The sequence below is a fragment of the Malania oleifera genome, chromosome 11 (assembly GCF_029873635.1).
Source record: "Malania oleifera isolate guangnan ecotype guangnan chromosome 11, ASM2987363v1, whole genome shotgun sequence".
NCBI lineage: Eukaryota > Viridiplantae > Streptophyta > Magnoliopsida > Santalales > Ximeniaceae > Malania > Malania oleifera.
The window spans coordinates 64,550,358-64,576,366 of record NC_080427.1 but is presented as its reverse complement, the minus strand read 5'-3'; the positions used below and the strand labels follow the sequence as shown (position 1 = coordinate 64,576,366).

At 37.5% G+C, this 26,009-nt stretch overlaps 1 protein-coding gene across 7 annotated transcripts; it reads right to left on the bottom strand.

The window, feature by feature from the left end:
* Positions 1–2,636: 2,636 nt before the first annotated feature.
* On the bottom strand, positions 2,637–21,315 carry LOC131143465 (uncharacterized). Of its 7 annotated transcripts, none has more exons than XM_058091782.1 (17): positions 21,063–21,280; positions 20,788–20,913; positions 20,521–20,580; positions 19,041–19,154; positions 18,710–18,797; positions 17,781–17,923; positions 17,603–17,704; positions 16,670–16,741; positions 16,495–16,594; positions 16,333–16,415; positions 8,680–8,757; positions 8,484–8,582; positions 8,346–8,396; positions 8,193–8,249; positions 7,987–8,028; positions 3,108–3,229; positions 2,637–2,954 (listed from the first exon to the last, which is right to left on the bottom strand). In XM_058091782.1, exons 1-16 carry the CDS (start codon positions 21,204–21,206, stop codon positions 3,146–3,148), a joined length of 1,443 nt encoding a protein of 480 aa, XP_057947765.1. In that variant the 5' UTR covers positions 21,207–21,280; the 3' UTR covers positions 2,637–2,954; positions 3,108–3,145. The 7 variants fall into 7 exon arrangements, with proteins under 7 accessions (XP_057947765.1, XP_057947766.1, XP_057947761.1 ...); XM_058091783.1 differs by having other exon boundaries at positions 2,637–2,946; XM_058091778.1 differs by having other exon boundaries at positions 8,193–8,396; positions 21,063–21,315.
* Between the last annotated feature and the right edge of the window lie 4,694 nt (positions 21,316–26,009).

Genomic DNA, 26,009 nt, shown 5'->3' with positions numbered 1-26,009 from the left:
TAAAAGTTGTATATAATCATGGTTCTGTAAAAGTTGTATAAAACCCTGTATTAAATCTCTGTACTATATCTGATATTTCTTATGCCACACACATCTTAATTGAAATTCTTATACTATAATCTGTACGGGAAAAAAACTATATTTTCCTGCTATATAAAAATAATATATATCATTTGTAAAACTTTGTTGTAACCCAAATTTTTGAATTTTTACAAGCATATAATAGATGTAAAATTCAAATCCCATAAACACAAGTTATACTTTAATTGATAAAATTTCTGAATTAATCTGGCTTAACTTATTCCCCTTAACTAATTATCGAGAGGCCTGCTAAAATTCTATACTCATGCTTGCGGCATTCGGAACTCAAAAATCCTGAAATCATGTATTTCCCTAGAATAATATCACATTCACATTTTCCTGGACCCGTATACTCTATTAAATCAATGAAATATCAAACCATTAACTATTTATTACTCTTACCTCATTCCCTGAGGAAACGCCCGCAGAGACCCTAAACCTGTGCCTGCGGCGTTCGCACCAAAACCCTGAAATTTACATTTTTCCCAGTTCAATCAACTTTACCCTACAATTATAATCATTTAAGTATCTCTAAACTCATATTCTTCATTTAATAAATCAAATACCAACATTTAACACCCTTACCTTAACTTTGGAGTGGTGTCTGGGATCCTCAAAACATAATTCTACTCTAGTCAAATTGACGAGAATCACCGCTAGGCCTAAAATACGGAGTCTGATTGTCGATGAGTGAGTTTAGAGTGAGAAAATGAGGAGAGAGAGAGAGAGAGAGCTTGCAGCTTCTAGAGGAGAAAGAGAGTCTTTGAATTTTTAAACAAGAAAAAGACATGCAGCCCTTATATACCATTCTGTTCCAGACGAAAACCGTCAACGGTTTTCTTAGGCTCCCAGAAAACCGTCGCCGATTTTGTCTTTAATCATACCGGTTTCACTGTTTACCCTTTTACCCGACTGCGGTAACTATATAACTATTAACGGTTTTCTTAATACTCCAGAAAAAACAGTCGCCGATTTTCTCCTCACCAAACTATTTTCCTCTTTTTTTCTATTTTTCTTATCATTTCTATTTTCTGGGTCTCTATAGAAAAAGCAAGCTTCCCCTACCTGGTGCACCTTCAAACCAAAATCATACTCTAAACTCCTTATCCATAGATCATGACATTCACTTGCAGCCAAAGAAAATAAAAGAGACTTGGGAGATCCCTAGTGGCCTCCGAGGCCTTCTTTGATGCTTAAGTCAATATCAGGACACTGTATAGAAATGTAATCATAGCATTCAATTATCGAAGAGATCAATTTATAAATGACTTACTTTCCCAGGAATCCCCCTTTATAGAAGAGACACATTTTGGTATTCAGGTGTCTTAATTCTTAAGGAATCTTTTTATTTTTCCTCCAAGCTAGGAGTTAAAACACACCCCACCCCCTTTACTTATCCTCCTTAATTGCATTTTTGGTTCATATTTTATGTCAACTTGTCAAGGTGCCTGTAGGCTTCCCTTGTAGATATTTTTATAAAATATTAAAAACTGAAAAATATAAAATATCTCCCCTCTCTAAATCATTTTAAATAAAATTTTAAAATATTTTTATATTTTTCTATCTTTTCATATGTAAATTGATGAAAACTGAAAAATCCAGTAACTCTTCGTAATTTTTCAAAAGTTAAAATAAAATATTTATTCATAACTAATTCAACCCTTTAAAAATTTGGAAATCATGATAAAAAATGTCACTTTATTATATTATTTTTTTCATGGCAACCTAAAAATATTTTGATTAATTTCCGATGTTTTTATGTATAAAATGTAGGAATTTCAAACAAGGTATGATTTTTATGATTATTTAGAATATTAAAACTAAAAAATGAAACTAGTTTTCAAAATTTAAACAAGTGTTTTGAAAAGATTTTCTATTAATACTTTGTTCCATAGAAAAAGTGGAGAAATACACTTTGTTCGTGAGTATAGATTTTAAGAGTTTAAATTTTAATTTGCGTGAATTTAAAATAAAATATAATATAAAATTAGATTGAGTTCTTTCCAAGTCTACAAAAATTCAAACCCAGACTTCAAAATAGATGTCCGCACCAAGAGGAAAAGAAAAGAAAAGATTGACCATTTGCAGTGGAACCATGTGGGGAAAAAAACTATAACAGTAAGAAAAAAAAAACTAATTATTTAAATCATGAGTCTAAATCCCATATATATCACCTTTTATAAGGACTCCCAACACCACAATAAAATTAATTTGACTAAATAAAAAATGGCATCACCAACATCTCTACTTTTATTATGCACAGGCAAATGCTAATTGTTTAACATCTGGGCTCCCAAGCAGTGGAAGAAGATGAAGAATATAGCAGATTGTCACAATCTGATTTTGAAGATTATGTACGCTTAATTCTTCATGTTTTCTTACTTCATGTCTATGACCATATTTCCTGATTATAATAGTTACAAATATGTAAGTCTCTTGGTTGACCAAGGAGGATCAAATTTTTTTTCACCCGAGTTTGATTAAGATCAGGTGCTCTCTCTCTCTCTCTCTCTCTCTCTCTCTCATACAGAGACAGGAACATAACGCAGACATGAAAAAGCAATCATGAAATTTACGATTCAGCTTCTTCACATGGCCCGTATCTTGTTTGTGGACAACAAAAGCACAAATACATGAACAGAGAGACAAATCTACAGTCTAAACAAATATGCAACAGTGCACCCAGCAAAATATATATATACACACACACACACACAACAGTGCAAGAATTTTCTAATCTCTTTTTGTCTGCAATTCCGTCCGAGATTCCCAACCACTGTATTTCCCACAGTTCACAATCAACATTCCACAAATAACTCTATGGTAGCCTTCCCACGCAAGTCTGGCTGGTAGGTAACAGTATGGCTGTTTGGCTCCCAAGCCAAAAAGAGAACAAGCAAGACACCGCAATCAACCAGTTAGAAAGACTCCCAATAGCATCCTATGACTCATTCGCAAGATAGGATGACAGATAGCCAGGCTCATTGGTTGATATTTATAAATAAAAATATGAAATAGAAGCTTACCATAAATTCAAGTTGGTAGTCATATTCGGGCGTTTAGGTCATGAGACATCCCTCTTCAAAGTGGCACCTAGTGCTAAACTACCTATACTTGTTCCTGCAATGTATCCACCAGACCAAGCGTTCTGCAAAATAAATACAGATTGCACCATGAAATTGACTATTAGCCAAACCAAACTAGCTGATAGCAAATCACAAAAAATTGCAGTTGGGTGACTTCTGAAGAATGATTTTAATAGGAAAACAATATTTTAAAATTATAATTAGGATTGGGTCGGCCACAATTCTTTTTTTATTTTTGGGTTGAATGTGTCAGTAAGAATTATACCGTAAGTCTCATGGATCTATTGGGAATGGCCGAGGGGAGCTGAGGTGTCCAGCCCCGTCCTTAGGGATTACCCGGAGTTTATTTAAGGATGAACTAGGGCCAAGGCATCCAAGTTGCTGTACTGGGATTTTTCCAAACTTACCAGAATCCCAACCTATTTTTGCAGGGATGGCCTCGGAGATGTCTAGGTCCACATCCTTAGGCACTATCTTAGAATGAGCTAGGTCAGTAGCAGGAATTCCTCATTAAACCTGAGGTGCTGCGCCTTCCAAACCAACATCACAATGGTGGACTTTCATTTATTCGTTCAAAAGACACATTTCATGCCGCGCATCTTTAGATGCTCTTGAGTTCCAAGTCCAAAGAACAGGTCTTCCACCAGGCTGTTGGAGCTTGTATGTTCCGGGCCTCAGTGCTGCAATGATGATATAAGATCCTTCCCTTCCAGGGGCTAGTTTTCCTAACATGTTTTCTCTTCCCATTGTCATGGCTCTTCTTGGGACAGGATCCCCAATTTGGAAAGATTGGGGCCTCAACCTAGGAATTACAGTAATTTTCCATTGGAGCTTTGTTCCCAGGTTCTTCCAGAAGAGTTGCTAAAAGCTTCTTCAGGTTGAACAGTTAGTTCAACGGTAGGACTACATTCCTATGTCCGCCAAAACTACTGCCTCTTTTCCAAATACTAGGATAAAGGGGATTTCTCCAATTGTCATCCAGGGAGTTGTCCTGTAGACCCATAGAACTTCTGGGAGCTTCTCTGCCCATACCCATCTGCCCCTTCCAATTTGGTCCTCAACCCATGTAAAATGGCCTTGTCCATAGGGGTGAGCATAATTCGGGGAAAAATAAATTAACCGAATTAACCGACCAAAATTTGTCAGTTCGGTTCGGTTAAAAAAACCGGTTTGGTCAGTTCGGTTATGCATTCCAATATTTCGGTGAATCGGGTTTCGGTTCGGTGAATAGAAAATATTAATTCGGTTAACCGATTAACCAAATTAATAATTAATTAAATTTAAATTTAAATTAGTAAATGAAAATCCTGTTATTCTATATTTCTATTCCCTCTTAGTCTCACACTCTCACTGCTCTCAGAAACTCAGAAGTCAGAAGGCCTTCCCTCACTGCCTCTCTCTCGTTCACCCGAGCTCAGTCCACCGTAGTTCGCACCACCATCTTCACGCGACGCCATCACCTGTGCCCATCGCCATCATCGTCGCCGGCCATCGTCACCAGCACACAAGCTCCCTCTAATTCTTATTTTTATTCTCTCGCAGTCTCGCGCACAGAGCAGTTCACCGAGAACCACCCCGGCTCCTCCTCACTGGTGTCAAGCTCGCCCGAGCCCAATCGTCTCCCTAACCAACCACCTCTCCTCCACATCAGTCTCCACTTCTCAGTTCTCCAGTTCTCCCTCTTCGCGAATTGCCTCTTCCTGGCTTCGCGGCTTCACCTGAGCCCCTTTTCCAGTCTTCCCAGTTCGTGACCCGTCCCGATCCCGAATCCCTCTTCGATCGGCTCTTCCCTCGCGTGGGCGTGGTGATGGATCTACACTCAGTGATTTAGGACTTCGAGGCTTCAACCTTTCCCCACCTTCCCTTGTTTCAGTCTAGATACACATACACATACACTAGTACACCTTCCCCCCTTCCTAGTTCCCTCATTTCATGGTTAAAATCGGTTAACCAAATAACCCGAAAAAGAAATTCGGTCAGGTTCGGTTCGATGAGGCCCAACGGTTCCGTCGGTTCGGTTAACAGTATTCTTTAACCGAAATTTTCAGTTAATTCAGTTAATTAACCGAATTTGGCTGAACCGACCGTTTGCTCACCCCTACTTGTCCATTTCTGCTTTGCCATTGGAAAGTACGTGGTGAACACAGATCTAGGTTGAATCCTAAGTTTGGTGCAATAGCATTTGAAACACTTATTAGGTTATCGCAAGCAGGAGTTCATGGTCAGCATTGAAAGAATAGGGTCAGTTAACTATGACCGGAGGGGTCAGTCGCCTATCTCAATTCTGTTTGTTCAATTTTTAACAGCATAATTAAGTCAGTCTCCTGATGATAATTCATCAGTCGCATGTCCTTGCACCTTGTATGCTTTCAAGAAATTTGTTTTCAAGACTCTTTAGCTTTTAAACTTTGAATATTGAAATGAGACTTTTGAAAATATTTTCCGGGGATTTCAAAAACAAGTCTCTAAGTCAATATTTATTCCTAAGAGCTTCAAACATCCATATTGAAATCGTTTGAAGTACTTATATGAGACTTCTTAAGACTAAGACTTTCTAATTACTAAGTCTTCATGCATTGCTTCCTTTCTTTATGTTTGCCTTGTCTTCTTGCTTCAATAGTCTTTAGCTTCATCAGATCTTCTAGCTTTAATCACAAGCTTTCAATAGACTTTTCAAGCACTTGATCTTAGTTTTTATCAAAACACTTGAGTCCCGAAACTTCACTTAACCAAATATGTTAAGCACCTTTGATTTGTTGTCATCAAAACAAGATTCTAAGCCTTATTAGGCCAACATAATCCCATGAGGTCAATCACAATCCCAAGCTCATTGCCTGTCTTCTGTCTTAATAATGTATTTCCCTATCCTCAAGCTGTATCATGTCTTCGATCTGAATTTTGAGATCTTTAGCTCTTTACACTTGCCAGTGTGGTGGTCGTGGTCCCTTAGCGTTATCTATATCCCTCCATTGAGGCCCTATTTTCATTTTCTTTCACGCGTGCAGTATTGACATAATTGATTGACATCAAATTTTCCCTCTAAGGCTCTATGGTACATTGAGGGGGGTATAATTATCAGACTTGGGAAGATGGTGTCTTGGCCTAGGTGAGGTGTTCATCTTCTTTTTTCTTTTCTAGTCCCTCCCAAAGGTCTTCTCTTTAGGTCAGTCCTTCCTTTTTCTCAAAACCATTTTCTTTATGGTCTTTCCTTTGTTTCCTTCTGCTTTGACATTATTTTGCAAAATATTTAGGGCGCTCATGAACACAGAACCAGTGTAGAATCTACATTCCCTAATGGCTGTCACAGACATGACAAGGTCCAAATCCTTCACCTCCCTAGGTGAAACATTGAACATATTTCCTCTAAGACTACTTCTTTGAGAATCTAGGTTTTTTTACTCATGGCTATCATCGCCATGACAGTGTCCAGATCCTTCACCTCCATATGTAAAGCATTGAACATACTGTCTCAGAGATTATTTCTTCCTGGTTGAGAAACATGCCAAGGCATTCTACCAACTTGTCGAATTTGGAGATGTTCATGTCTTTGAGTTCTTTTATCTAGATTCTAGATCTTTATTGTAGTTTCTACTCTAGTTATAGTTATCATTTCTTGTGATTCTGACCATGCTCTTTGTCCATTTCCCACAGAGTGCCAATCTATTGGTGCAAGTTCTAGTTCTGAAGCTGGGTTAGAAGGGCAGGCTTCCTACCTCCCAAATGATCTGCAACAAAAAAAGCTAGAGGATCCATGAGTGAGGACCTTCAGGAGGACCCTCTGATGCCAAAGTCAGCTGGCAATCAAGATGGAACGAAATAGAAAGAAGATGGAAACAAAGAATAGTTTCATCTCACTTGCTCGGAGTGTCTCCCTTCCATACTTGGTTTTCCCCAAGTTTTAGGCCTTCACGGAAGAAAACACTAATTTTCTCAGCAATTTCCCTCCATCATACCTGCAGTGGTACCCCATTCCTTTCCCCTATCCCAACGGTTTTAAGGTCAATCTTCCCCTCATCAAGGCCTATTAATAATCATCGTTTAAATGCCAAGTCATCTTTGGCCCAGGCATAAGAATTGCTGAAACACTGAGGCTTAAAGGCAAAGTCACTCTTGGCATGCAAAGTATTCATGAGTTCACAAGTAGTATTTTTAATTAAAATAAATGGGGGGAATTATAGGAATATTTTAACAACAAATTGTTTGTCAAATAAAAAACTTCCACCCAAAATGAGCTTCCATTCTGGACGCCTATAATGATCCACTAAACAAACTCTTCTTCATTAAATATGGAATGCTCGTGATCTACTCTATAGATAGATGTTTGGGATTTTATTTTATTTTTTTGACTGTTTTAATGATTAAATCAAATGGGCATCATTGACATTTCCACTTTTTTTGTACTACTTTTTTTGAATTTTTCAAGCATTTATTTTTCAACATTCTAAATTAATTTTGAGATTTTGTTTCATCATTTTGACAATTCATTTTTTAGCTTATAAATGAGGGTTTTCAGACCTCTGCAATCTTCTTCTCATTCACGGTCTAACAGTCTTCTTGTCATTTTTATGGGTAAAGACAAGTTTTTGTTCTACGATGTACAATCTCAAAAGTTCAATGTTCAGCCAGGAATGAATATCACAGCAACACATGAGATTTTTTACTTTCAACAATGTTCAATAGCAACCTAAGTTTCCAAATGAACTTGATACACTATTTTTACAAACAATATTATTTTTAAGACTATCAATACCATTAGCTCAATACTTATAAAAATAATATTAAGAGGATGCATTTTCTTTCCATCATATGCCTTCCTTACCTGGAAATTGAAACCACCAGTTACTCCATCAATATTTATTACCTATAGATAAAAGAAGTTTTTGAGCACATGTATAAGCCTTGATTAACCAGAAAGCGACAAAATCGCATGTTTAACAGGCAGATATCATGGACTCTGGCCTGTTACTCACACTAACTGAAACCAAAAAATTGAAAACCAAAATTGTATTAAGGAAGAAACAGTACCTCTCCTGCAAAGAATAGATGCTGTTGAATCTTGCTCTCCATGGTGTTCAGCGAGACCTTTGTGTTACGGCAAAGACAGTTACATACGCAACAATGTCCATGTATGTATGCATTTGTGTGTGTGTGTGTGTGTGTGTGAGAGAGAGAGAGAACCTCTGACAATGGAACACCTCCAGCTGTGACAAATTCATCCTTAAATTGACCCTAACAAAAGCAGTTCATTTTAATAAGCACGACAAGTTATGAAATTTGAATTAAAAAAAAAGTTAAATGTAGAAATCAAAATTATACCTTTCCAGACACGCTAAATGAACATTGCTTTAAAAGACAAGCAACAGAGATCAAAGAATTATTTGAAACAGAAATCCACGAGACATCTCCACCTAGACCCTGAATATTTTCAAAGAAAAGTATCATCCATAAGGAAAATCCAGACAGAGGCTTGCAATGTACATATAAAATTTTTCAATGTGAATTGATTGTAAACCTCACGATCTAATATGTATTTCCAAAATCTCTTCACAAGACCAAATTCTGAAGGACATGAATTCAACACCTTGTGCTTCTGGAAGGCAGCAGACAAATGAGCAAGTAATAATCACTTCAAATACAATCACTTAGAATAGTAATTTGAAAAAGTAGAACATGTGAAGCTCAAACTAGAATAATAGGATGTACTCTCATCACTTAAAAAAAAAAGATAGAAAATTTTGGTAGTGTACAAGAAAGCTGAGTGCATAAATTTCAGTAAGTTTCTCAAGAATCTTAACAGAGAGTTACAAATGTTTGAAGCATAACAATTATAAGGCAAGATAGCTAATTACCTTTTTAACAAAACTACATCCCAGTTTTTGCCAAATTCAAGTAATTACAATTGGAATTTGCAGCCCAGTCTAAAACAGAGCAGCTAGCTTCTGTGAAAATACCAACACATTTCCTACTCCCCCACCCCCTCCAAAAAAAAAATGAAGACAGAAACAATCAATTCATCGTTTTTCCATTTTCTTTTCTCCTATCTTCTTTTTATTTTTTTGTTTTGTTTCACACAAATCCATCAGTGTTTCTATAACCCACATAAGAAGTGGGGTTCTCTTTAGATTCATAGAACTTCAAACAATAAACATTGTCCCAGAAAAAAAATATACTGGAATTAATTCTCACTTGTTGAAATCCCGAGTATCCTTGGGTATATTGAGTAAATTAGGAAAGTAGTAAATGTAGAAGATTGTATATTATTCTGTAGGAAGATTATTTACTTATTTAGAATCTTTGATTGTATTATATATTGTAAGATTGGGATGTACAAAATATTCAATTGAAGAAATACAGAAATTGAATTATGTCTTCATGGTATCAGAGCTAGAGATTCTAAACCTTAGCTAACTATGGGCAGCAGCACCGTCAACAGCAGAGGATCAATTTCCTCTGAAAATCTCAACGGCGACTTAGAAGCCACATCCATTGGGGATTCGAATGGGCTAGAAAACTCAGTCTTTCCACTCGTAGTGGAGAAATTAAACGGAAAAAATTTCCGTGAGTGGGCTCAATCCATCAAATTGGTGATTGAAGGAAAAGGGAGGCTAGGATATCTTATCGACGAAAGGAAGAAACCAGCCTCTACCAACGTTGTAGCCCTACAGAAATGGAGGTCCGAAAACTCCATGGTTACTGCTTGGCCCGTAAACTCGATGAAGCCGTCAATTGGGAAGATCTACTTGTTCTTGCCAATGGCGAAGGACGTTTGGGACGCTGTTCGTGAGACGTATTCCGACGTCGAGAGTTACTATCAGATCTTCAAGATAAAGACCCAACTGTGGCAGATGAGGCAAGGCAATAGAGACGTTACCAAGTACTTCATGGAGATGACCCATCTCTGGCAGGAGATCGATCTGAGCATCAAGGAGGAGTGGGAATGCTCCGGTAACAGCACACGCTACAAGAGACGACTCGAGAACGAACGGGTCTTCGAATTCTAGGCCAGCCTCAACCGTGATCTGGACGACGTGTGGGGAAGAATCCTTGACTGACGACCCCTGCCATCGACCTGAGAGGTGTTCGCAGAAGTGAGGCGTGAGGAGAGCAGAAGACACATGATGCTGAGACCACTGATGGGCCATATTGGGCCTGAAGTACCAGCCCCGAATTCAAAATCAAATGGGCCTGAAGTCTCAGCCCTAATTTCAAAAGGCCTTACGAGATTTGGGAAAAAATCACAAAAGGGAAAATTATGGTGCGAACACTGTCGTAAGCCAGGTCATTCAAAAGATACCTGCTAGGAGATTCATGGAAAGCCTACAGATTGGAAGCCGAGGCAATATCAAAAAAATTGTGACTATCAGGCTACTACTGATAATTCAACTGAGAAGTCCCAAGGCAAGAAAAATAACAATACCACTCCAAGTGGTGTATTCAATCCAGAGCAGTTGGACCAGCTATATAAAATGTTTTCCCGATCAATTCAAACATCGGATCAGTCTTCCACTAGTTCTTTAGCCCACCGAGGTAATTTTTTATTAGCCTTAAATTCTATATCCCATTACAAATCACCATGGATAATTGACTCGGGTGCCTCTAATTATATGACTAATTCTTATCAGTTGTTCTCACCTATTCACCATATGCTGGAAACCTGAAAGTTAAAATTGCAAATGGATCTCTCTCACCGGTTGCAGGCAAAGGAAGTATTCGCATATCTGATTCTATAACTTTAAAATCTGTCCTACATGTCCCTAAGTTATCTTGCAATTTGTTATTCATTAGCTAGTTGACAAAAGATTCCAATTGCTCTACTAAATTTGTTTCATCTCATTGTGTTTTCCAAGCCTATCATCAAGAAAGACGATTGGTAGTGCTAAGGCGTGTGAGGGACTCTACTACTTTGAAGAGGCAAATACGAGTGAATAATGTAATACTACAATTTGTGATTCTGCATCTATTTCTAGAGATAGTGAACTTTTGTTATGGCATTCTAGGATGGGTCATCCAAATTTTCAATATTTAAGACGTTTATTTCCTTCTATATGTTCAAATAAAACGTCTTCTGATTTTCAATGTGAAGTTTGTGAGCTTGTAAAACACCAGCATAATTCTTTCCCAAAATCCACAAACAAACCATCCCGCCCATTTACCGTGATTCACAATGATTTATGGAGGCCCTCACACTCCCCTAATCGCACTCATACTAAATGGTTTGTTACTTTTATTGATGATCATACTCGTATTTGTTGGGTTTACTTGTTGAAAGATAAAACTGAAGTCCGTTCTATTTTTGTCAGTTTTCACTTCATGATTCAAACACAATTCCAAACTCACATTCAAATTTTATGTACTGATAATGGTACGGAATATTTTAATGATATCCTGGGACATTATCTTCAAGAAAATGGAATTGTTCATCAGAGTTCTTGTGTGATACCCCTCAACAAAATGGGGTTGCTGGATGAAAAAACAGACATATACTTGAAGGAGCTTGAGCATTGATGTTCACTACAAATATGAAAAACTATTTTTGGGGAGATGCTATCTTAACAGCGACACATCTCATTCATCGAATGCCGAGTCGAGTTCTTTCTTTTGCCACTCCTCTCCAGAAATTCCATAAACATTTTTCTACCTCTCGACTTCACTCCAATCTCTCTCTAAAAATATTTGGATGTACTACATTTGTTCATGTTTATGCTCACAATTGGGATAAATTGGAACCTCATGTCGGCTTTGATGTCACGTTCTTTGAAACCATTCCTTATTTCCCAAAGCCCTCTCTTCAGAGGGAGAAGTGGAGTGAAGATCAGTTCTTTGATTTCTCTACTACTGAATCTGTGCCCTCTAATGAGTCTCCTATTGCATCATTCCCTGACCCATCTACTGAGTCTCCCATTACATCACATCCTGAAATGTCATATACAAATGATCACTTAAACTCAAGGGGAGATGCAGAAAAACAAAAGGAAATACTTGTTTACTCAAGAAAGCCAAAAGCAAAGAACAGGGAGAATCTCATACTTAAGGCACCAAAAGAGTTGGAATCGGTGATAGCTTTGAGCAACCATGAGTCCACACCCAGTCCCGGTCAGGTAATCAATGACCATTAGCTTTCTTCTGATAAGTCTGCACCTGATGACATCAATTTACCCATTGCAGTCAGAAAACAAACTAGGTCATGTATTCTATATCCCTGGTCAAAATACACGTCATATAAAACTCTATCTACAGGGTATCGTACTTTTACCTCTAACCTTGACAGGATAAAAATTCCAAAGAATATTCGGGAAGCCCTGGAAAATCCTGAATGGAGGGAAGCCGTCATGGAAGAAATGTGGGCCCTAGAAAAAAAAGAAACTTGAAATGTTATGAACTTGCCGAGAGGAAAGAAACTAATAGGCAGCAAATGGGTCTTCACAGTGAAATATAGAGCTGATGGGACAGTAGAATGATATAAAGCCAGACTCGTTACAAAAGGGTTTACACAAACTTATGCCATTGACTACACGGAGACATTTGCACCAGTGGCAAAATTGAACACAGTTCGGATACTCCTGTCCTTGGCAGCTAACTTAGATTGGCCACTACAGCAACTCGACATTAAAAATGCATTTCTAAATGGCGAGCTAGAAGAAGTCTACATGACTATACCACTAGGTTTTAGTAAGAAAGGTGAAGAAAACAGAGTATGCAAACTCAAGAAGTCCTTGTATGGATTCAAACAATCTCCTAGAGCGTGGTTCGACAGATTTTCAAAAGTGATTAAAAATCAGGGATATCAACAAGGACAATCAGATCACGCTATGTTCTTCCAACAGTCTGAAAGTGGTAAGAAAACAATTTTGATCATATATGTTGATGATATAATCTTAACTAGAGATGATACAGTGGAGATGGAAAAATTAAAAAAAGTCCTAGCTATTGAGTTTGAAGTTAAAGACCTGGGACAAATGCGGTACTTCTTGGGAATGGAAATTGCTAGATCAGAAAAAGGTATCAGTGTCTCTCGGCGAAAGTATATTCTTGATCTCCTAACCGAAATTGGCATGCTTGGTTGCAAACCTAGTGAAACTTCGATTGAAGTGGTAAAGAGGGTCGAAGAATGTGGGATACCAGTTGAAAAAGAAAGGTATCAGAGATTGGTTGGTAAACTAATTTACCTATCAGCATACCAAACCCGACATTGCATTTGCGGTAAGTGTGGTAAGCCAACACGTGCATTCACCGAAAAAGACTCACCTAGATGTTGTGTATAAGATCCTTAGGTACCTCAAAGGCCCTCCGAGCAAAGGACTTTCTTCAAAAAATGTGAAAGCAAGGAAGTAGAAATCTTCACAGATGTGGATTGGGCAGGATCAGCGGAAGACAGAAGGTCTACCACTGGATATTGCACCTTTGTATGGGGAAATTTGGTAGCTTGGAGGAGCAAAAAACAGAATATAGTGGCTTGAAGCAGCGCTGAAGCAGAATTCAGAACAGTTGCACAAGGAATATGTGAAAGACTGTGGTTACGGAAACTCTTGGAAGAGTTACAAATTCAGGTGAAATTCCCTACCAAACTCTATTGTGACAACAAAGCAGCCATCAATATCTCTCTCAATCTAGTACAACATGACAGGGCTAAACATGTGGAAGTAGATCGACATTTTATCAAAGAGAAAGTTAAAGAAAGAACCATCTGTATGACTTATGTATCTACCAAGGAACAAATTGCAGACATCTTTACTAAAAGGTTAACACGACAAAACTTTGATGATTTCATCGGCAAGTTGGATATGATTAATATTTATGATCCAACTTGAGGGGAAGTGCAGAAACCCGAACCTGAAAAATAAGGAAATAAATAAGAAAAGAAGAAAAGGAAATTTTCAAAGGGCAAACAGCTGGAATCGTCGACAAATCCCCTGTGTTTGTCGACGAGTTCCCTTCTGTTTCTAGTCAACGAAATTCAGGCGTCGTCGACCAAAAGATCCCGAACGACAGGAAAATATCAAACTTAAGGTTCGTCGACGAACCCCTCTTTCGTCAACAAATGTCCTTCTGCAGTTCGTCGACGAAGGTTCCATTTCGTCAATGAATTGTGTCAGGTCAAAGGGTTATAAATAGGTTTTAAATTTTCTCCTTGATTAAGAAAACTAAATATCTCTCTTTCTCTCTCTCTCTCTCTCTCTAAACCCATGCCCCTCAATCTCTCTTCGATTTTTTCGTCGTTCGTCGCCCAAATCGACGATTAGAAGTTGCTATGAGGATTTAGGAGCGTTTAGCTACAAGTCTAGCGGAATGGATTTTTGAACGGGGTCTTTCCAGGCATCACTCCAAAATTGAGGTAAGGGTAGAAATAGGCTATCTATTTAGCATGTAATTAGTTAAATGGGGTGTATGGGCCTAGGGATGGCTAATGATTGTTGATGTAGGATTTGAGTTGATTAAACTCAGGGGAAATGTGGTTTCAGGAGTTTGGGCTCCGTAACGCCGTAGGGTGGGTTTTAGGAGCGTTGTAGGAACCCTCTCAGTAAATAGGTAAGGGGATTATATTATGTCAGCTACTTTGTGAAATATGAACCGATTAAAATGCAGTATATGTTTTTGGGGAAATTAAGGTGGGTGGTTTGATCATCTCTTATTTTCTATAAAATAAGTTGTTTAAGTTAAATAAAATCCTGGCGATGCTCATACCTTGTTTTCAGTAATTTATGTTTTTCCCAATTAGGTTATTTTATTTATGGATAACAAATGAAAATTGTGTGGTATGGGAACGGTTTTTAAATGACATATGTGAGCAGAATGTTTTAATTGATTTTATATTGTATGTGCTGTGACGGTCGGGGGCCGAGTTTTGATATAACAGCCGGAGGCCGAGTTTTATAGAATATCAGGTTTTAAATGAAATGAATTATAATACAGTTTTTATTGTGTAAATTGTCATATATGATTCTAGAACCTTGTGAATTTGCGATATATGATATTGTGATATTGTGAGCACGGTACCGTCGCTATTTATGGGCAGTGAGTGCAATCACACGGGTATGGAAGTGTGATAAGTCGATTGGAGACCTAGGCCACAGTACTACTCCGAGGTTTTTTCCGGGAGGCCAATCCGTGGTATACCGGGTGACCATAGGTAGGCACAATCGTACTTACAGCGTTAGTTTTGACTCAACTACAGAATCGCCAGCTATGAGTTGAGTCCAACCTTCGGGCCGCACAACCCGTCATGGGGGGAAGCATGTCGTATGAGTATGTGATAGCGTGACGATGCTACTTCAGCAGTCTAGGTTGTGTCTTTTATGCATATATGGACAAATTTACTATAAATGGGCTATATTAAGCCGACAGTTTATTATTTAAAAATTATGTATTTTCAGATATATTGATTAGTACAGTTTAAATGTCATTTTCATATACAGTTAAATGATTTATATTCACACGGGAACTCGTGCTAGCCACACACTGATAATAATATAGTCCGTCCTACTGAGAAGTGTCTCACCCCATTGTACAAATTATTTTTCAAAACCTTCAGGGAATCGTGCCTAACTTACCTCAGGACTGGGACTAGACTTTTGGAGTAGTAATCAGAACTGATGAGATACCAGATATTTTATTTTGTTATTTCGGGATTGTAATATATAGACAGATAGTGTTATGTATGTATGTATTTGGGAATAGTTAGAACTGGTAAAGTGTTTGGATGTTTTAGAAATCTTCCACTGTGTCGTTTTAATTTCGGTAAGGGCAAGTGCACCCGGGTTTCCCTGGTTAGGGCGGGTTGCATAAATATATATATATATATATATGTGTGTGTGTGTGTGTGTGTGGTATTAGAGAATATTTACGATTGTATCAGGTTATAAATATTCAGGTCATTACTTAATAGCACACCGGGCCCTTGTGGCGGGTCGGGGCGTTACAAGGAGTGTTGAAATCCCGAGTATCCTTGGGTATATTGAGTAAATTAGGAAAGTAGTAAATGTAGAAGATTGTATATTATTCTATAGGAAGATTGTTTACTTATTTAGAATCTTTGATTGTATTATATATTGTAAGATTGGGATGTACAAAATATTCAATTGAAGAAATACAAAAATTGAATTTTGTCTTCATCACTCAATGATATAAAAACTTGTCAACATAAAAGAATACCAAAGAACACAACTACCGCACACTGATTCTTTCGTTTAATAAGGATGGACTTCATATCTTCTACATGAAGATGAGGTGCAAAATCAACAAATAGTGTCCCTGCATGCAAATGTTTCCACATTAAAGAAAGGCAATATCAAAATACAGAACAAAGAAAATAATAAAAACATTCCCTCACCTTTATAGCCAGAATTGAACAAATCGCGGGCCCCCCAAGCAGATAACCGCAAAATGACAGGCCCGCTGAGGCCCCAGTGTGTGACTAACATAGGACCAACCTAAAAAACCCAAAAATATTGATTTAAGTTGTATACATTTTTGACTCCCAAGTGATATTGATCAGGCAAAAATACCTGCGTAAGTTGTGGTATATTCCTTTGGGCATTTTCTAGTTTTAGCTTTGCTTTTACTTCAAGGAACGTAACCTGAGAACAAAAATATAAAAAAAGAAGATAATTTAATGAGAAGCAATAGAATTTTAAAAAAAAATTGTTCACTAAGTTAGAAAATTTAACATTAATATTGTCATGCAATTTTAATTCATAATTATATGGCAAAATGTTCATAAAATTCAAGAAAAATATATGTTAAAAACAAATTAATGCTTAAATTTATCATGTTATAAATGAGACCATCACAAAATTGATAGTCAAAAAAACAGTAAATAGCTAGGTAAATGTACATCCTGAAAAGAATATATTCTTAAGGTGTCAGAATAACCAACTAGACTCATTTCAGATGCTATGAAGAACAACTAATTCAAGTTAACTAGTATAGAAAACAAACCACGTGATTGTGATTCTGAAAGTACAACATAATCAACTTAGGCCCATGCTGCTTCAACATATAAAATTACCAAGCAAGTATTTTCTTGGATTAGCACCTTAAAACACAAGGTTCAATTAATCATCTCATCACCTGGTTTATGAAGTTTCAATTATGTGCCAAAGAGAAATTGCCCAACTAAAACTATATTACAGTACCTACCTAAACTATTCCAGACTTTCCAGTATAATAGTCATTTCAATTATGAATTAAATAGATTGTACCTATAAATGCACAAAATGTCCCTTTATGAAGGGCTAAAACCAATTACGTATCATTATCTTCATTTGGTGAATTTGTGATTCAAAATGGTAAGATTATGGCAATGGGAGAAAAGAAACACATATCAATCTAATTCTTCACCGACAGAGGTATATTGCACAAGCAGAGAAAAACAGTTAATGTGCTATTGATTAAAGGGTAAACACATAAGGACTTCAATCAGCTAGAAAAGACATTACTCCAGACAACTCCAACAATTTTGAATCTTTGATCTTGAAAGTGAATAAGCTTGGAACTGGATCTACAATTGAATGACCAAGCTGAGTAGCAAGAGTATAACCCTGTGATAACAACAGTTTTAATCAAGAAATCTAATTTTGTGTACAATAATGTAGTCAAAACCGTTTCAATAGCAACCTGCCGATTGCTCCCACTAGCAAGTAATAAATAATCAGCTTCAACATATTCAGAATCATCGATACCCTTTTCAATCTTGAGAAGGAAATTTCCAGCAATATTTCTTGATGCAGTTGTAACAACTTTGCTCGTCTGCAATAAAACTGATCAAAGACTCAAGTTACAGCAGCACCTATTTGCAAATTTTCATAGTATTGAGCAGGACTCATATTTAAAATTTAAAAAACTTATAACATGCAGTGAACAGAAAAATGTGGCAGGACTGCAGGACCTGTTTTTATGACCCTAATATTAGATATAAAAACATATAGCATAAATTTTCCCCACATTTGCTCAACAGTAATATCAAATACTATGAAGCTATTGTTTTTACTTAAAGAAAGAATAGGTATACATACGTATTGGCATTTAAAAATAATTATGTCATACAAAAGCATCACAAAGACGTTTTTTTCTTTTTCTCTAATACTGCCTTTTCAGATTACTGCCACTAATGCTGAAAATCATGATTCAAGCACAGGAAAGAGTACTAAAATTCCAAGCTCACCAAGAACTTTAAACATCAAGGAAACACTCCCTCAAAACTGGTTACAGTACCATAGCATGTTGATGTAAGAAAGACAGCATTAAGACTTAAATAACATATTATTCAGAATCTTAGATAATGGCAAAAAAAAAAATACAGATGACTAGCATCCTTTATTCGGTTGTTTCAAGAGCAGCCCTTGCAAGATGAAGTCAGAACTCAGAACTTCAACTCCCCACAGAGATACTCGAATGATCATATGTGGTATCTGCTTAGCATATGCAACCGATGGTGCAAGAGGGAGGAAGCTACACCTCTACAACCCCCTCAAAGGGAAAAGCCGAAAGAGAAGTAAAATAAATTAATAAATAGTATCATAAAGTTACCAGATACACAAACTGACCTCCCCTCTGCTTTGCTTCAAACAAAAGGCAATCAACTATTGATGATGAGCTGTTGCTTACAGGAAATACCCTTCCATCATCCTCAGTCTGGACAAATGGTAGCAAAACTGTAAGTGAAATAACATGAAAAAGCTTTTTCTGCCAGCTGATAGTTCCTATCCTTCCACCACCATAGAGAGTAGCCTTGGGACCCACACGGTCCCCACTTAGATGTGGGCCCCTCCCATTTGATTATGGTGATGGAAAGATGTTCAGAAAAATCGTTAAGGGAAGCATGACTGTGAATTAAAGGTGCCAAATAAAGAGGAACCATGCAGCTTTTGAAACAACCTTTAGTTCCACACCATGATCAGAAAACCAAGACATCGTATCCACAGGTCCGTGCATATTGAAGAAAGATCCTCTCAATTCCTTATTACCCCTTGGGTAATGCTCTGCCAACATCTATCAGCAAATTTAGCACTCTGAACATTGCAAAATTATAAAAGATGCTGAAGCTACAATTAGTAATTTAGTATAACAGGATAGTGTTGTACACCATGACACTATGACAGCGAAAAGCCAATTTAATTCAAACAAGCAAATTAAATGAATAAAAATTATGAACTAGCACATTATCATAGTGCAATGTTGGAGTATTAATCAAGCTAATATCATTATTAGCAAATAGCAATGACCAGGTTTGTGTAAGGCAAACCTTGCAGTGATTCAATAGACTAGAAAAAAAAAAAAAAAACCAACTTGGGCTTTTCATATGCACCAAGGAAACAAACAATCTAACCAAAATATCAGAGAAAAGATTCCATCAATGTCTTAAAACTTAAGAACAATACTTTTTGAGTTTTGACTTCTCATTGTTAGGACTGCAGGAGCCCATGGGTAAGCTTGATACACATGAGTGAGCACCAACTTGACCCAAAAGCTTAAACTTATTGGGTTTTGGGTCCAACCATGTATATAAGCACCCATCATCTACTCAAATTTTCCAATGTGGGACAAACTCACAAGTGGAATTCATCAACAATCTTCCCCTAACTTGTAAGTTCCAATTGCTCCCCCTTGAACAGAAATTGTCTTCCTTATGGGAGTAAGCCCAATTCCCCAACAGTTGCTCAAGTGAGCCTTACCACTGACGCCTTACGTGCGTCAGATTGCATTCCACGTGCCTCCGAACCAATCCTACCTCTCTTGTCTTGACCCTATTCGGATCGATCCCTAACCAAAATGATTCTTATTGGCATCGGCCACACACTTGATCCTCCAACTGTTAGCACGTCAGGAGAATTAGTTTCACGTCTCTACTTTTTATGATGTCGCTCATCCAGAATTACGAACCGTCGACTCTGATACCACTTATTAGGACCGAAAGAGCCCATGGGTGGGCTTGATACACATGGATGAGCACCAACTTGACCCAAAAGTTTAAACCTATTGGGTTTTAAGCTCAACCATGTATATAAGCACTCATCATCTACTCAAATTTTCCAATGTGAGACAAACTCACAAGTGGAATTCTCAACACTCATTATGTTAGCACCGAAAGAGTCCATGGGTAGTCTTAATACATATAGGTGAACACCAACTTGACCCAAAAACTTAAATTTATTAGGTTTGACCTCAACCATGTATATAAGCACCTATCATCCACTCTATTTTTCCAATGTGGGACAAACTTACAAGTGAAATTCTCAACATTTTAAGCATCCACTAGTATAAACAAATCATCAACATTTTCCTAATTTCATAAAGGAATCAAAAGATTGAACGTTTATGTAGTAAATTATCCCATTCAAATAATAACAATCCTTACCATTTTGTCAACACAATGGCCGTTTGTCACGTTGCACCTCCCTCCCCCTGAAATTTTTACCTGAAAATAACAGCATTTTAACAGAAATGCACAGAAATATAATGCATTATTTGACTGAGTCATTTTGGGGTGAGGGAGGTGTTTTGGTTAATTCATTTCTCAGTTTGATTGTCATTACTCTACAAGATTGTTTCTACAATCAAGAGATACATTCAGATTCTGGAGTATATGTAGTATGCACAATTCAGGCTGCAACAAAACACAAACCTTTGATAAAGGTTTTCCTTTTTCAATAACCACCACGTTCAGGTTAGGCGCTACAGTTTTAGCCCTTATTGCTCCATAAACTCCAGCCGCTCCGCCGCCTATCACCACCAGCAGCTCTTTGCTTGACTACCCATCGAACAAAAACAAATGGCATGTAAAAATCAAAGCGCATAAAAGCAAAATTTTAAATAAATGGTAAACAAAGAACGAAGTAAGAAGCAGAAGAAGAAAAATAATCGTTCGACCAAAGAAAATAAGAACGAACAAAGCCTTACCCGTCGAGCCATGGAGGTGGTGATTGCAGGAAATCTCCTTTTCTTTGGGTGTGAAGCAAGAAGACCATAGCTTCTAGGGTTAATCGCATCTATGGAATAATACACGAAGTGGAAGAAGGAATGCGGAAGGGTGACGAAGCTCATGGGAGCACAGAGATGGACACCCAGCACCTTGCTCTAGGCTCTAGCTGTAGCTCAACCGCTTCAATGCTGCACTTCTCATTATTCAACAACGTAATCTTTCCAAAAATATTCTTAATTTTATGCCGTTTAAAATTATTTTATAACATAAATTTAAATATTTATTATTATTTTATTATTTTAAAAAATAATAAATTTAAAAATGTAATATATTCCTCCAACTAATCTGTTCACATGAGGTGACATAATACATTCTTATACTTAATATATATTGTTGGCCCGGATATGCGTCTAAAGGAGGGGTGAATAGACATTTTTCGCGAATATGCAAAATTTTCTGCAATTACACAATTTTCTTGACAAGAACAAGAGTAACATATCGTAGTGTATAAATCAAGCAAATGGTAATGGTAAAGCAACACAAGACAGAAAAGAGAAGAGAGACTTAACACAGCGATATTAACATGGTTCGACACCGCGCCTACGTCCACGCCTTGAGACCAACTCAAGAATTCCCCAAATCCACTATGTGATCCTCCTTCCGGGGATCCTCTTTCCAGGGAGAAGCCTACACAATCAGCTACTCACAAAGAGCTTTTACCAATGTGCTCACCTATAGACATCTTACAATGGCTCACAAAGAGCCTTATAATACAAGTAGTTGGAAGAGAGGTAAATACAATCTTAAATGCTCTTCTTGAACTGAATATTACAATGTAATTCTCACACTATTTTCTTTTTTAATGGAGTTTAAATAAAAGTAAGAGCAAGAGGGCAAGTGGTTGCACAATGAAACCCTAGAGTAAATGCACAATGAATGATTTCAACAACTAATCAGCTTCACTACATTGAAGTTAATGTAAAAGACATATTTTAAACACCAAAGGGGCGAGTTGGGTGCTGGAGAGCCGTTGGGCATTTATTGATATGAGACAAGGTAAAAACTAACTGTTTTGGCGCAATAAATGAGGCCTACAGCCTGACATTCGTCGACGAGGTCTTGCCTTCGTCGACGAGCTCTTCAGTTATTTCATCGACGAAGTCCTGTGTTCATCGACGAGTTATTGGTTCTGAATTTAGGTAGGTCTCGGTTTCTTTTCATCTACGAGTACCCTATGTACGTCAACGAAATGTGCACAGACTTCATCGCCGAATCCCCTGTATTCCTCAACGAAGGTGCTCTGAACTTTTAAGTACTCTCGGTATATTCTCGTCGACGAGTACCCTGTGTACGTCGACGAGGGTCTATGTTGTTCTCGTCGATGAAGCCCTGTGTTCGTCAACGAGGCCCCTTTCACTATTTAGAAAATTACTTTAACCAAGTTTGTGTTGAAGTAAAAAGGTCCTTATCTTTATTTGAGAAGTGATCTCTGATCTACTTTAAGATGTCTTAGGTTTAATAAAACATGTTTGAGGGTTTTTAGACATCTTATGCAGTTTTACTTGTCTTATTGTATATGTGTGGGACTATGCCTGTGTTCTAGTGATATGTATGTGATATGCCCATTTCTTGCTTGTTTTTTTGAGTCACACCATACACAAAGGATTATAGAAACAATCTCTCTAACTCTCACACTCAATTTAGAACATGTGCTTGCTATGTAGATTCCATGAGTGCTTTGGTTTGAGTGGCTGAGTTCTGGTCATGTCACATGTTGCTTTTGGCTGGTTTGAAATTTGCTTGCTTTGGAGCCGTTCTGTGCAACTAAGTTGGACTAGAGAAAAAGGTTAGTAACCTTAAAAAATTGCTAATGGGTTGTTGTCATCAAAATACAGTTGGAATGAAAGACCCTTAACCACTTAGTCTAACATATATATTTACACACTAATTGGAGGCTCACTCACATAAATATTTTAAATTTATTTCACATTTTTTACTTTATTTTAGAGGATAATATATATTGGTAGGTATATATATGGCAATATATATAAGCACATTTAATATATGTATATGGTATATTGCTTAATATATATATATATATATATATATATTTATATAGGTATGGAATATATGTGTACTATGTGTGTGTATGTGTACATAAATAGGGGTTAAGCAAAATTTGGTGAAAATCGAATTAACCGAATTAGCCGAGCCAATTCAGTCGGTTCGATTAGGTTAAAAAATAGTTTGGTTCGATTCAATTTTAATTTTAGTGGAAATCAATTTTCAATTTTTTGTTCTATTTGGGTTAATTTTAATTTTGGTTAACCAAATTATATAATAATAATTTCAAATTATATATTAATAATATATAATCTCTAACTAGGAAAGGAAATGGGGATTTCATTTTAGGGTTTCAATTTCCAAATTCCAATTTCCCTCCCACTCTCCAGGCTTTAGTGTTGTTGGACCAACCGACCAGTTGCACTCTAGCCTCGGTAGTACAAGGGGAAGAGAGCAAAAGGTTTCACAGCGCCCTCCTATTCGTGACTTCAGAGTCGTTGGATCTAGACTAGTCACACTCTGCTAGTTCACTCGTCGTGGCCTCCGACCCACTAGGTTTCATTATTTGAGACTTCACCCTCATCCTCACTATGGCCGATTTGCCCTTGTTGGCTGCCGTCTCGTCGCATCCTCCGACTCTCCTACATATTTTATAAAGCATGTTTTCTTTTCCCCAAATCTAATTTAGTTAAATTTGGTTAATGAAATTAACTGAAAAATTCGGTTTGATCTAGTAATGGTCAGTTAACAATGGTGACTCAGTCAATTCAGTTATGAAAAATTCTTAACCGAAAAAATTCAATTAATTCAGTTAATTAACTGAATTCTCCAAACAGATCGAATGCTCAACCCTATACTTAAATATAGGTATATGTGTATAGTATATATGTACATATATGTGAATATATGTATGTTGTTGAACAAAATTGAATGATCTTTGGAGATGCCCTTTGATCACAACCACCTGAAAGGTGAGAAAGTAAGAACGACTTGGTCGACCCAGGGTGTACTCCAGGGGATTACTCTGATGCCTAAGTAAGAAATTTTGGTGAGAGGTTTATAACAACAGTAAAGAATAAGTTGGAGTGAGATGCCCTTACCTCCTTTTTGAATCCTCTTTTATAGCGGTGGAGTTTGACCCAAGGGTGATGTGTCATTTATGAGCGTATTATGGCATAGGCGTAAATCGCCCTAATCATTATGGACATTACAATGTAAGCATGAATCGCTCTGTCTTTTAAGAGCATTGACCCAAGTGACTTGATAACTCCCCCATCAATGGGTGTTTTGGTCTTCTCGCATATTTATGGGAATCGTTATAATGAGTGAGTCAACTCAAGGTCACTCTATTAATGAGGATATTTTTTCTAGGGTATATGAGTTCCCCCTCCCCCCAAAATTTTGGACTTTTGAAATTGGTTTTCAAAGTTGAAAGTCTTGGTGTTTGAAAAATATCCGCCTTTTGCTTTGGTTTTGTCTAAATTGTTTTGGAAGGCTGATGAGTTGTTTTACTTCATCCGAGCTGTGTAGGACGGGTCTGCAGCATTGTAACACTGATGAGCCTTTTTCGCTTCATTGGAACCGTTTTTGCTTCACCCGAGTTGTCCATGATAGGTCCGCGACTCCACTGACTTGTCTGAGCCAATCGTAACATTAACAAGCCATTTTTGCTCCATCTGAGCCATTTAGGGCAGGTCTGCGGCTACATTGATCTATCTGAGCTGATTGTAATGCTGACGAGCCGAGTAGCCCTTTTAGGCACTCTTTGTGCCAAGCAGCTTTCTTCGTGTTGAGCAGCTATTTGAGATGCTCTTTGTATCAAATAACTCTTTGAGATGTTTTTCGTGCCAAGCAGCTCGAACCCGAGCAGCTCTTTGAGATGCTCTTCATGCCGAGCAGCTCCCCTCGTGTCGAGCAGCTCTTTGTGCCGAACATTTCTCTTCGTGCCAGGAAGCACTCTTCTTGCTGAGCAACTCTTTGAGATGTTCTCCATGCCAAGCAGCTCTTTGTGCTAAGTAGCTCTCCTCGTGCCGAAAAACTTCAATCCAAGCAGCTCCCTTCGTACCAAGCAGCTCTTTAAGGTGTTCTTTGTGCCGAGTAGCTATTTGAGGTGCTCTTTGTGCCGAGTAGCACTTTCAGATGCCCTTTGTGTAGAGACCTGCTTATTTTATCATAATATAAAACATATTTAATAATAAGGTCAACCCAAACCCGCAGGTAACGAGGACACATCCGACATTCACAGCGGAAACTTAAGCAACAATAAATATAAATCCCAGTTCTATAACCATAAAATATAAAATACCAGAGTCAACTACATTCCCAAATATATGTGTTTATATACAAACTCCAAAAATACAAAATATATACATATCTAGGAACCCACACACAAATCTACTATTCCTAGATCAAAAATTACCCTCCTAGCGGGGTAGTATCAAACTAACTCAACGGCGACCTCGATCTGTCAGTATTTTTGGGTTTCCTGAAAATTATTTAATGTTCGGGGGTGAGACACTTATCAGTAAGGGAAAATAAACTAAATACAGTTGTGTGGCATCATGAATATTTGATGCAATTATACATATACACTACATTTCATATACCTGAAAATCATTCATCATGACATACTAAATAATCATATACTTATGTATTTTCTAATAAATCATACTGTTCATGAATCATTTGATATAACTAATATTACTGAAATTTACCCAGGATGTATAGCTAGCTGATGTCATGTATTACCCCCTATGACTGGTTGTGCAACCCGAAGATGGGACTCGACAATGGCTGACCGACCACTGTCGAGTCAAAAATATCTGTAAGTACGATGGGCCCACCACACCCTGGTCTGGACT